The following is a 13531-nucleotide window of genomic DNA, read 5'->3' on the forward strand; positions in this document are numbered from 1 at the left end:
TGAGATGAATGGTTCTCTACCTCTGCGGATCTGGCATATCCAGTTGCTGTAGGATTCACAGTGCCGGTCATTCCATGGTCTTCCATAGTAAAAGCCGACCTCGCCACAGAGCTCAACATTATTGTAGTTGTTTGGTTCGCCATAGCCCCAGTTTTCATAAGAGAACTGAGAAAAAGCATAAATTTTTTAATATATATTTGTAGGATATAGAGCAAATGCAGAATTTTTGGGACATAGACACCATTGTTGTTATTTTGGCACTGTACCCCAGTACACTGGATTTTAAATAATTTAAAAAAAAAAGAATTTGGACAGTATTTACATCCATATTTATATGTAGTCCCTCCATTTTAGGGTAAGAAATTGGACAGTTGATGCTCAGCTGTTTTTTGGCCAGCTGTGTCTTTGCATTATTTGCTCATGCTCAAGAAAGCCTACAAATGGTCTAGAGTTGATTCTAGGTATGGAATTTGCATTCAGAGTCTGTTGCTGTTTTCTCTCAACATGAGGTTCAAACATGTCAAAGAAGGCCATCACAAGGCAGAAATTCTGAATTGATTTTAAAACTATTAGTTCAAATGATACAATTATTAGTCTCTTAAAGCGGTAAAAAAAAATGAAGCAGGCCTCACAGAGCTTCCATCACTCCACACAAAGCCAGCATTGGGATCGAGAGCACTCAGACCAATCCATGCGTTTTCCACAGATGACCTACAAAAAAAAGAATAAGAAAAAGATTTTTACTTTTATTTAATTGTAAGTATCTCAAGCTAATTCTGAAGCACTATATCAGGTACTGCAATGATTTAGAAGAAAGGTTATTTGGAAAGCATTAGACATTAATATAACAATCTTGGATATGGTCTAACAACAGTAAGGACTGCTCTGCCCAGCATTCATTGTGTGGCTGGGGATTGGCTGCCCATGATTTCCCGCCCCACCTCCAAAAGATGTATTTTGCCCAAGCTGGCTGGTGTAATGAAAGGATACGACAGCCAGTTTCTGTCTCAGAGAGAAATCGTCGAGGATGACTCACATCATGTACCCACCACCAAGGTCACTCTCACTGTGGATACTGAGCAGGTCTCCTCCGATTGCCTTACAGAAGTCCCGAGCTTCAAACCAGGTCTTCTTGTTTTTAGTTGTTTTCTTGTATATCTTTAAGACAGAAAAAACAAATGTGTTGAGGCTCTAAGCACAGTCCAAACATTAGGCCTTTTCCACTCATTCCTGTCCTTTCAAGAAAAAAAAATGTTGCTATGGTAATGTGAGATATGGGCATAAGCCAGTACATTCTTTCTCAGTATGTACCTTATAACACATATTCCTGCTTGATAGAGGCCTCCAGTCTGAGGGGCAACTGAGGGTTGGCGTGGTCATTGGAGCTTTTGTTGATGTCACCCCCTCTGCCATGTATTTACAGATGTACTTCTGTTTGCTGGTACAGCTGACCACATCCCATAATCCGGCAAATGTCCCAGTTGTCATGGCAACGCAGCCCTGTTTTCTGTCTTTTTTCAAACACACGGAGCACAAAGATAAACCAAGTAAAATACATTTTTTCAGACAGATTCTGTGCCACACAGCATGCAGAGTGAAACGAAAGGCTCCTCGTGTGCAATAAAGCTTGATAAATTAAAGATAAAGCAAAAAGAAAGCTAAATTGTTGATAAAGCAGTTAAATTGTTTAAAATATTTGATTTAGGAAATAAATATACAGGAAATATAGTGCACCATATAATCCATCCATTTTCTAAAGCGCTTACTCATGGTCAGGGTTGTGGGGGGCAGAGCCTATCCCAGCAGACATTGAGTGAAAGGCAGGAAGGTCCCCCAAAGGGCCCCCATACCATTCACTCACAGTCTTATACCCCAAGGGCAATTTAGACTCTCCAATTAGCCTGCATGTCTTTGGTCTTTGGTGTTTGAAATCATAAGACTTTAGTGTAGAGAAGTGGCACTAAGGACAAAAAGTAAGGTGTAATACAACACTGTACCTGGCATGCCAACGTTGAAGTGAGTGAACCTCACATTGTTGGTGTTGGTCCACACAAAGGTCTCACGGTCCGCTGTGTTGGACAACCCTATCCAGAAATACTTCTCTGGCCTGAGCCCAACTAAGCTGATGAGGAAGGCATTTTCATATCTACGACACAATGCAACACAGTCCATTAGTCCGGCAAAGAAATGTAACAAAACAAAAGAAAATTAATACTATTTTATGTCTATATATAGTATGCATATAATGTGTATGGTAAATAATAGTGATTTTACCTGCTTGACACATCCACTAAGTATGACTCAGAGCTCTGGCATGTCTGTGCAGCCTCATCAAAAGTTTTTGTTTCAGAGCCGATGAAGTAGCAAAATGATTCATATCTGACCCAGCCCTGCAGAAAAAAATTAACACACAGTCAGTACTATGCTCATTATCAAAAAATAGATAAATAAATAAAAAAGGAATAACTCGGTATTATTTCCAACCCACTTAAAACAGGCTGGAAATGCCATTCACTGTATTCCAATTTGAAAATGATCTGTTGTGTTCAGTCATGTAAACAGTTCTTATGGACAAGTTTTACTAAAATAACTGCTTAACGGACAGCTATATTGCTTGGCAGTGGTATGTTACAGTTTAAATTCATTCACTAAAGGTATCATTTGTAGCAAAACAGTGCTATTAACAAGCAACTGGTTTTTGATCAGTGCTTATGGTACATTCTACCCAGACAATCTACTGTATAGAACACCTTGTACCCTGCAGAATTATTAAAGATTCAGTTTAACGGTAGGTGCCAAAGCAGGCCAACATGAGTAGGCTTTTGACTGAGGGACTAAGGTAGGGAGAAATTTAGATCTTCATTTCAATTCCTTGTCCACCACCCTTTGCTGTGGTCAGGACATACTTTCACAGCTTTTCCCCTTTTGACCCTTCTAAACATTCAGTTTTTTTTCTTTTTTATTTCTGTTAAAACAATTGCACAAACTAATTTTGATTTATTGACTGGTTGGTTGCTGCTGCTAGTTTCCTTGGCAACGACTTGTCAGCAACACTTCCATAGAATTTCCACAGAACTGCTGCCTGTTTTCAGTTTTAAAATATTACTCAAAGAAGTGTCTGCCTTGATTGTGAAATGTCTTGTCACAGTATACAAGAGTATGCTTTAATGTAGTGATGGAGGCAAGGCAAGATAATGTGATCAATTAAGAACGGGATTGTGAGTACAAGGTGTATCCTACATTGTGGAAGCTAACTGGGGGCCTTGAAGTTATGTAATGTATTCTTGCTAGTGTAGGGAATGCTGCATACAATTTGTTATTACATTCACGTACAGTAAGTACATTATTACAAGGAAAGCACAACATATTCTTTTGGTGCCACTATAATGCTTGCTTTACTTGCACACACAAGCAAGGAGAGGTTTGAATTCAGCGGTTGGTGTTGAAATAGACTTTTCAAAATCAGAGTGATCAGAGCTCTTCTGGCTGACCTTTTTCATCACTTTGACAGATGTTAATTAAAAAAATTGCTGTGCTTGTTTTTTTTGTTTTTTTTCCTGGCCTTTAAAAATAATTTTATTATTCTTATTATGCGACTTATTTTGTACCAAGGCATAAGAATCCAAAAGGTAGCTGCATTAAAAATATATATATATATATATATTTTGGTAATAGTTTCTTTCTTTTCAATCTGTAGTGTAGCAGTGACCCGGTAACACAAAAATATCCTGTCGGAGAATGAAGTGCTTTGTCAGCTTACTGTCTGAGCTGAAACACCTTTCCCGTAGGGATATTGCTCCATAACGGAAATGAGATATAAATGAAAACAATAAGCACTAAGCAGAAGATGCTTTGTGATTAAATAAATCTGTGTCAGCATCGTGTCTCCAAAGTCACTGATCAGCACTGAATTTCCTCCATGCACAAGAAAAAAAAGCCTCCCTTCCCCTCCTATTGGAGGGCAAAAATTCACTTTGCTACCCAGTCAACATAACACTTCATCAGCGGTACTGACATGCTCTTAGATTCCACATAAACACAGACCTGCTGCCTGCACTGTCTATTATGACTGCCTCACACATAGTCCGCAAGACAATTTACAGGGTCTAATAAGGTGACAGTCATTCCAAAAGCAAGCAGTTGCACTGAATACACAATGCAAGACTTCAGACGGTGAACACTGCACTACATGGTTGATATTATATTTAGTTACAGTCGATCAAATCCCTTTTTCATTCCAGAGGAGAAAGAAAGTCAGATTCACTTTCCCTGATTGAATGGGAACCATTAACACTCACAGATTTGCATCCGGGGCTCGCTTCCTCAGTGACACCAGCTGGTCTAATGGAGGCTTTCTTTTTACAGATGTAGCCATGTTCTTTTTCACACATGCTGTCAGCCCACTTCCCCTCCTGTTTGGAGGGCACAAACACAAATACACACACGATAACATAAAATATAATAATACGTAATATACCTACAGATTATATACTGAAATTACATCTGGTTGGCATTAATTTCTTTATAGCCCATTGCTATTTACCATAATGTTACAGATAATCACCAAACAAAACACAGCTTTCCAAACAGTCAACTTATGTTGATTAGTTTAAATGATGTCACAGAAGTGTAGAATTGAATGTAAATTGCCTTATTTTTAGATTGTCATGCTATATTGTGGAGGGAGTGCATGGTTTGATATGGTACCTTTCCCCGTATCAGGACACAGTCCTCTTGCATGTTGGTCCCATGAGTAGGCTCCCCCGCCTGCCATTTTGTGAAGGTGACGTGGGTCCGGTCGGCCCACTCGAACAGCATCTGAGTCCTCTGGTCATTCAGTCCGATCCACAGCTCATCGGTTGGCACTGCGGTGGAGGGGGATAAAAATCAACTGTAGCCACAATTCATGCTTCTTCACATGGAAGGTTTTTTTTTTAAAACCTTTTTTTTTTGCTGCTCAAGCACTTTAATGGCAATGTCGTTGGCTTAGAAGGGCAGGAAAATCTCGAACTGGGACGAAGACTAGATAGGGAAAAATTTCATATTGCACATAATAAAATTAAAGTTGTTAAAAACTAAGATGGCTGCATAAAGCATGTACACACACATACTCAAACAGACAGAGGGAGAGAGAGACATAAAGAGAGAGAGAGAGAGAGAGAGAGAGAGAGACAGACAGAGAATGCTGCAGGTTTGACTCACAGTATCCCAGCTGTGAAATAACAAAACTCTGCTCCTCTATGTTGTGGATGCTGGCCAAGTCACCCCCTTCCTTATGGCATGCAGAAAGAGCATCCCTCCAAATTTGTTTTGTGCGTTGAAGGTAATAACAGTGGCCTGCATACGGCACCCAGTGGCTAGGACAGAAGTTGCGCTGGTCATTCCCTGTTAATACGCACAGAGAGAAAGTTTTCAACCATAACTAAGGATAACACAAATACTACTAACATTACCATAATAGTAATGCAGAAGCCAATGGCATGTGGTCCTTGTGAATACAATAGACAGTCAGGAAGGAACTAAGAGGGATGAGTTTCAGTGTTCTGAAGATTCTTCATATGTGTACTGTAATAACTGGACATTAATAGACATCAGTGAACAAAATGATCTGCAAACAAAATTAGTAAACAACATCAAATATAGCTATACGCAATACAGAGTGCTATATCAATAACAAGGATCAATAACAAACATGGTCTTACACACGCACACTATATTTCTAACATTAAAAAACAATTCAGGCAACAAAAGTTAAATTCTTACCCCAGGTAACAGGGTTACTGCCGGTGGAGTTCCCTTTGCGGCAGATGTACCCCAGCTTTTTTGTGCAAGCACTGCTTTCCCATTTTGATGCTTTTCCAGGGTTGAGAACAGCACAGTTCAGCCCAGGCTCAGTAGAAGGATGCCCTTCATGTATAAAAGTGCCAGTGACTTACAGGACATGGTGTTACATACTGTACATGTACATCTGCTTGACTTGCATCTTTCTGTGCTTCTTACAGCTGATACTCATCTGTAATCCAAGCAACGTTGCCTTTATTCTGTCACTGCCAGTGGAATTAGAATGTTTTGCGCATTGTTTAGGGCATTTTTGGTCATTCTTGACAAAGCTTTCTCTATAAACTATTCATCTTAAATTCATTGCTGAATGGCCAGTCAACTAAAATATGAACCCGGACTCCAATCCCATCCAGTTTGAGATTGATTCTTAAAAAATTCCCAATACTACTATAACTCAACTTGTGTTGTCATCAGTAAAACCCAGATGAACTATACCAATGCTATTCTTGTTGTTGTTATAATAGCATATATATATATATATATATATATATATATATATATATACACTGTCTATCTCCTCTCATTACAGATCAGAAGATCTCTGTCATATCCTTACATGCTGACTTGTAATGGTTTTCATTTTGTGTAATGATTTTACTCCATCCTTCTCATGTTATTCTGTGCCTCATCAACGTCACTTACCCGGGGCCCAGTTGAGGTATCGGAATGGATTTCCGTTGCTCCACTGCCATCCACTCTCAAAGTCCAGGCTGTTCAGTCCAACCCACAGTGGTGTTCCCAAGGAATTTGTTAACCCTTACGATATGCAAAGCATGCATAAGGATGTGTAAGGTAGTTAAAGAAAGATGCTGGTATTTACTTTGAACTCGTATACAACAGTGACAATGTTTTTGTTTTCTTTTTTAAACCAGAGCAATTGTGGTCAGAGTTTACTTGAATTGTTCAGATACTGTTGAAAGGTCCCCTATAAATGAAAGAGTGAAATTGTGTGAGACTGTGTGAGTTAATTTTGGTAATCTGGAGTAGAACTACCTGTAGGTGTTCATACATCAGTCTCACATTAGGCTTCGCTAAGATTGACCTACTGATGATGACCTCATTTTGAACTCAAATTAGTATAAACAACACAGTTAGCTCCTAAACATTCCAAACCAGTGGTCATGGATGTTGTCAAATTGAATACAATCTTAATATCACAATCTTTATACATTCAGGTAAACATTTCAGCAAAAATGTAATAACCTACCTGCTCAATGTTTTCATTTAAAGAAAAAACAAACCCTTCTCATTTATCGAACAGATCTTGCGGTATTCACCTTGATGGAGGTGACTTTGGCGAGAAGCATCTGTCACATGATTTAAACTGTGACCTCACCACTATGATCTCAGCAGAAATAGTCTATTTATATAGGTTAATTTGATTATATATGAAGTCTGAGACTGATGCATCATTTCTTCTGGGATATAGACCAACTAAATCTGTCCACCCAGGCTACAGTTTATAAAAACACAGTACACCTATGGAGTTGACAGGCCTCTTCAAACATATAATTGATGAGTCTCCACAGACACTAATAATAATCCATAACTGCTTCTGACTGAGCAAAGGCCGCATCCTCCCCAGTCCTTTGCTGTGTGGCATTACCTGAGATATATGTCTGCTCATGGAGCTCCACGATGCTCAACAGATCAGCATCCTGCTGTTGGCAGCTCTTTCTGGCTTGGTGCCAGGTGAGGAGAGATTGGGTGTTTCTCTGGTAAAGGACTTGAGACACTGGGTCGGTGTCCCAGCCAGTGGAAGCTGTAGAGACATGGATAAGCACACGAATATAGGAAGATGAAGTAGGAGAGAAATATGAAGAAGAATTTGAACAATTAGGTCAGTATGCCAATCCAATGCAAAACCTAGTGCCTTTAGCTTATTTAAAGCTTATTCTTCCCTGTGAAACAATGGTGTCAGTTTTGAAGCCTGTCCTCAAGGCTTCCATGTCAGCCAGCTTCATCGTATTTCACCGGAAAATGTTAAAAAAAAGAAAGAAAAAAAGGCCTTCCTCTTCCTGTCACTGTGGTGGCTCTACTGCTTGAGCTGGGGCAGGAGGAAGGCAATAAAATGCCCCCGTTAGGCAAGGAAGTCTCTATTTTCATGTCAGGAGGTCAGAGACCAGACACAGTCAGCGCTGACCCCCTCTCAATTCTCTTCCAAAAACAGTAGAAAAACAGGAAAATCAAATAATTCCACATGATAACAAAATTCATATGAGATTAGGGTGTTCAGCCAGGGCACAGAAGTGATGCCATTGTTTGAACTGGATGCTGTCTTTGTGCTCCAAAGTTTGCTGTAGTATCTGGCCTTGGACCCTATTAAGGTCTTTTAACCCCGCCAACATAAATTACATACAACCCAGTGGCTGAGTGGGAAACCTGTTTTTTAACCAATTTTTTAAATGTTGAAAGCCTGTCATATCATGGTCTACTTGGACTTGGAGGTGTGTAGAAGTAATTCCCAGAGTTCCAAGTGTACTTAATGAGGTTGGACCTCATTCACACCTGCCAGCGTGGATATTCCACACTTATCAAGAGCAAAATCTGCTGGGATCTTTTTCTCAATTATTCAAAAATATTACTTGTTGTAACCATTAAGAAACAGTACAACAGCTATACTGTTATGACGAGTATGAGAAAGTGACCCAGAATTGACAAAAATATTGCTACTTTTCCTTGAACATAAAACAGGAAAAGACATTTTACGTTTGGCTTCCTGTTTCATACTCATGGAAAAACAATGCCACATATATAAGTTCAGCGATAACCTACATTTTGTTGGACAGAAGCCCCATTTTTTGTCTTTGTCGTAGTCTGTCTCCGTTCCGCACCATAGAAGCCCATCGGACCTGCCCTCCACGGTGCATTCTGCATACCATTTCTCATTGAACTTGAATGGGAACATGCAGGGAGTTCCCATTCCATTGCCACCAATTGTAAACACCTCTGCCAAAAAAAAAAAAAAAAAAAAAAAACATTAAAAAGTCAGGTCACTTCAACACCGGTTATGAAGATACATACTTTACATAGCCAAATGCACGGCAGTGTTTTTGCACTAAAAACAAGAGAAGTAGTATTTTGTGAAACATGTTGTACTATCTTCATAAATAATTTCCAGATAGCATTTGAGTGAAGGTAAATATGGAATTACATGATTATGAAAGTAATGCAAAATAGTGTAGTATAGTATAATAGTACAGTTAGGGGGCCAGAGTGAAAACTCCCCTTAAAATTATAGTATGCACTTCAGATTGCAGTACCATTGCAACAGTGCATGCTGTAGCCATCTGTCAAAGTTCTCTGTCCTCATTTTTGACATTGACATACTGATTCACATACTGACATGTTATTAATAGCTGAATATGCGTTAATGACTGTATTACATCGTAAATTTGTAACACACAGGAAATAGAAGCATCCCTTTGTGATGTACATCCTGCGTACTGTACATTACTGACAAGGAAGGTAGCAGTTTGATCATAATGACCAATGTGTTCTCATTCCCAACTTGTCATATATTGACATTTGAGCAGAAGCCCTCTGCATCTCTATACAATGCTCAAGCAGTCCTTTGCCGTGACTTCTGAATGCCCTAGGTATCCCCATAGTCTTCAATAGGAACCCTTACCATTTCTATGGTAAATGACATCATTACATTTTCATTAAATTGTAACTTTGGTTATGTTACGATCTGGCAAGATACACTGTTCCCATTTACCCTTGGCGTCAACATAAAGACATTGAGGGTTTCTACTGAAGACTATGGGGATACCTGGGGCATCCAGAAATGATGCCAAAGGAGTCCTTGTGCGTTGTATAGTTATGCTGAGGGCTTCTGACCAAGTGTTAACAAATTAAGAGTTGGGATTGAGACCAGGCTTTAATGACATGATGGTTCAATTGTTCTTTTTTTATGACAGAATAAAGTACATATGCGATTATATGCAATGCTTTTTTTAAATCCATGAGCATTGGCACCAATACACATTGACTTGTTGCATGCTGAAGGACATTTTTCACCATTTGAATATGAGTTCAGGGTACATTAAAGATAATTTCCCGAAAATAAATACAAACATTTTAGTTTAGTGTGTTATTGTGTATTTAAAATCCATATATTGTGGATTGTATGGATTTGAATAATTGTTATGGCTTGTTTAAAAAAAAAATGTTTTTACAGTTCATTAAATGTTTGTGTCCTTAAAGTGTATGACAAGCTTGAAAATTATATAAATCTTTGGATTTCTGGGTTTCATATGTGGAAATATGTTATATTACAATGTAGCCATTTGAGACGTGTAATGGTCCAGCAGAAATGCAAGAATCTGTAGTACAGATATGCAGAGTAGAGGGAAATCATGCAGAAAATACATGCAGTACGACTCATGGACATGAACCATACAGGAGACCACAGTTCAACAACACAAAAGATGGAAATACTTGGTCTAGATATGATTATATGTACGTCATTGCCTCAGAAACAAATTTACCCAGATTCGTAACGTATTAGTTTGGGTATTAGATTGTCCCACAATTTCAGGAGAAATTAGATATATTCCCAGCCAGACAGACCATGTCATGTAGTGGCATGTGTGCAGTAGTCATGTGTGATGACTGACTAACGTTGTTTACTAGACTGTCAAAACATGTGCAGCGGGAAACTTAATCGCAAACAAGTTGCTGTGGGATCATAAACCAAGGGGCTTCCCTCGTACCTTCGTATCCTCGAGAGCAGAGGTCGCCCTTGGTCCCATACACTCTCCATCGACTCCAGGATCCGGAACCCTTGTACATCATGATGTTCTTCTCCTGCCGGTTCCCGTAGTTGAAATGCAGGGGCTGGTCCTTGAGCCCAAAGAGGGTTTCGTTCTTGCACTCCCACTGCTGGAGCTCATTCTTCATGTCGCAGGGGAAGAGCACGACCTTCACCCAGTCCTTATTGCTGGACGCGCCCATGCACAGCTTGAGCGAGATGCTGATCAGGTGCGACTGTGACACCCAGCGGAACTTCTGGGAGTCATCGCTGGGGTCGCAGGTGGCCGTCTCCACGGCGCTGGAGCTGACCGCTGTCACGCACTTGTTGTGGTCCACATTGTAGATCAGGAAGGAACTGCTGTCTGTCACATAGAAATGAAAGGTGTTCCCCAGTGAAGAAATATTTTATATATAAAAAACAACACACACAAAAAGAACGGACGTCCCATTACGGGAAGCTCGGATTGTGGGAAACCGCATTACTGTTCAGCTAAAGAAAAATCTTCCTATTGAATAGCTTTAGCATGGGTCTTTAATTCAGGAAAAATGAATAGTGATGTGAAAAAGTACACCTTCTTTAAATTCTATGATTTTCACGTTAGGACAAAACTAATCCTCATCTCCACATGTTAAAGTGCTGTCTCATTCTGTCAGCCAATAATATCTCCTGTAGATAAGCTAGAACTCTTTGACTTCAAAGTCGTTGGCTGAATTAAGCCCATAGTGGGGAGTTATTGGTTATGATATAACGGAAAGAAATATAATCATTTGAAATAATGACGGGTTAGGGACCCTTTGGGTTTTTGTTATTCAAACTTTTATGTTATGAAATTTATGTTTTTCAGAAGGATTTCCTGATTGCTTCCTGTTAAATTGGCGTTAACCACACATTTGTGTGTGTCCATATGCAGCCATACTAACGGCAGACGTGAATTCAATAAAATACCTGCAGGTGTATATGCAAGATTCACTGGTTTACAGACAGGCCTTTAAGTTGTCACAAGAAGAATATAAGGATTGCACTTCATTAACGTGAAAACCACTTCTTTTTTCTGTAAGTTTTTCTGTAAAAAAATTCCTTGAAGTAAAAATTGAATATGGTAATTCAAGAATTTCCCCACTCTCAAGTTTTATAAATAATTAACCAGATGAATTAGGAGGCCCAAGAAACAACTGTAACTGATTTTGCCAGCAATTTACCTTGATCAAGTAAATCATATTTTCGTACCAATATAAATTTAGTTTAAAGATAGCAATGGTCCATTAATGGCACTATGTATGAAAATCCAAGGGAAGAGCTTGTTGTCAGAAAAAGGCCTTCATTCAGAAAGTTCTGTTCAACATTTTTTTTTAATCCAAAATAAGTTAAATGCAAACAGTGTTATTTCTGCTGCACTGTTACTGGTTGCTGCGTATCAGCAAATGACAAGAGATGCATGTTTTATCAAGATGCATGAATATAATACTACTCACTCAGTGATGTTTTGGTGGTGGATTGAAAATAATCAATGACAGCATATTGCACAATTTGCAAACTGCTGATTGTAATTCCCTCATAAGAGCAATGTGAAGCTGACAAGCATGCCAGGACACTGCAAATCATTTTATCAACACTTGACTGATCATGCATCTCCTGTCATTTGCAGCATCTTTCTCTGTAAATAAACAAATAACTAGGTAATATAAAAAACAAACTATGAAAAAGTAGATAAATAAAGGAACATTGCGCAATGTTAAATATATTTGTCATTTTGCACCAACTGAAATAACCTTTACCCTAATTTAATTTTATATTCCTTAAATAAACTTCACCAAAAAGGTCAACTAGTTTGCATCAGTGCTGTTATCTGCAATGACAACAGTGCAAATACAACAGGAATCATGAGGGTCTGTGTGCATTGTGCAGAATTAAAAGATAAATGAACATACCTGTTTGAACAGTGCAGGGAAAGGCCTGAAAGAGGCACAAAAGGATAGCCAACGAAATGTGTGTCATCATAAATGTGGCATAATTCTCCCAAGCCAGTGTAAAATGAACTGAAGTGGTTCCCCAGGAGTGATGGGAGAAACGAGGCTGCGTCCGTGCGTTCAGGTGTCCTTTATGTCTGGCAGCAAGCGAGGGAGAAAGGGATGCCTCTCCTCCCTTAATGCTGAATAAATATCCTGTCACATGGGAATCCATGAAACAGGAACAGATCCTGCAGCATGTGTTTCCACATTCTTCAAACTTAGCGAAGTGGGAAGTGAGAAAGATACACCCCCCTCCCCTCCCCTCCTCTCCCACCCACACATGGGGCAGGGTTCCAAATCATTGCATTTCCATACAGCTTGTCACATCCGTGGCAGCAATTTAAATGGAATTACAAATTATGCAATACAATTATAGCATTTATCACACACAAATCACACTTTCCATGCCTCTTTGGGTACAGTGCCCAAGGCCTAATATTCCTTTCTAACTAGTTTCTCTGTCTGCAAACACAGTAAATCAGTGCTATTTGATTTTTACATGTGTTGTGCCACTCCGAGAAACACGGAAACCTGACTATTAGAAGGACAACATTATACCAAGACTGCAGCAAAGATAAAACATGATTTGTGGAAAGGAAGCCAGTCATTCATTTGGTATGAATACAATGTGTAGAGTGGCACATTGCATGAGCAAATGAAGAGCATCAGTGATGCTTTGTGTACCAGTTTGTGTACACTTACTGTATCATCAGTCATTACTTAAGTGGATTGACATGAGGATGAGGATTACTGTCAGGTCTCCTTCATTCATTGAAAAGTTACAGTAGAGCACGTAAGACTAAGAGAGGGCTGGGTCAAAGTTAGTATATGCCCACAGGGAAGACTCTTCTGGGAAACCTATGGAGCAAAAACACAAGTGATAGACATTTTGCTTGGCTTTCAGGAAATGATTCCATTGGGA

At 39.3% G+C, this 13531-nt stretch overlaps 1 protein-coding gene across 2 annotated transcripts in view; it reads right to left on the reverse strand.

The window, feature by feature from the left end:
- LOC135253503 (macrophage mannose receptor 1-like) overlaps nucleotides 1-12729 on the reverse strand; it is a 29371-nt gene extending 16642 nt beyond the window's left edge. For both annotated transcript variants that reach the window (XM_064332857.1, XM_064332856.1), the window contains exons 1-15: nucleotides 12529-12729; nucleotides 10560-10961; nucleotides 8617-8790; nucleotides 7448-7603; nucleotides 6484-6597; nucleotides 5764-5907; nucleotides 5203-5385; nucleotides 4708-4865; nucleotides 4299-4412; nucleotides 2275-2390; nucleotides 1998-2146; nucleotides 1312-1511; nucleotides 1037-1158; nucleotides 633-711; nucleotides 21-165 (exon numbers count right to left, since the gene is read on the reverse strand). In XM_064332857.1, the coding sequence (XP_064188927.1) occupies nucleotides 21-165; nucleotides 633-711; nucleotides 1037-1158; nucleotides 1312-1511; nucleotides 1998-2146; nucleotides 2275-2390; nucleotides 4299-4412; nucleotides 4708-4865; nucleotides 5203-5385; nucleotides 5764-5907; nucleotides 6484-6597; nucleotides 7448-7603; nucleotides 8617-8790; nucleotides 10560-10961; nucleotides 12529-12598 (2326 nt within the window). In that variant the 5' untranslated portion in view covers nucleotides 12599-12729. The remainder of the gene's footprint in view (nucleotides 1-20; nucleotides 166-632; nucleotides 712-1036; nucleotides 1159-1311; nucleotides 1512-1997; nucleotides 2147-2274; nucleotides 2391-4298; nucleotides 4413-4707; nucleotides 4866-5202; nucleotides 5386-5763; nucleotides 5908-6483; nucleotides 6598-7447; nucleotides 7604-8616; nucleotides 8791-10559; nucleotides 10962-12528) is intronic.
- Nucleotides 12730-13531: the final 802 nt, after the last annotated feature.

Source organism: Anguilla rostrata, chromosome 4, assembly GCF_018555375.3.
Source record: "Anguilla rostrata isolate EN2019 chromosome 4, ASM1855537v3, whole genome shotgun sequence".
Taxonomy (NCBI): domain Eukaryota; kingdom Metazoa; phylum Chordata; class Actinopteri; order Anguilliformes; family Anguillidae; genus Anguilla; species Anguilla rostrata.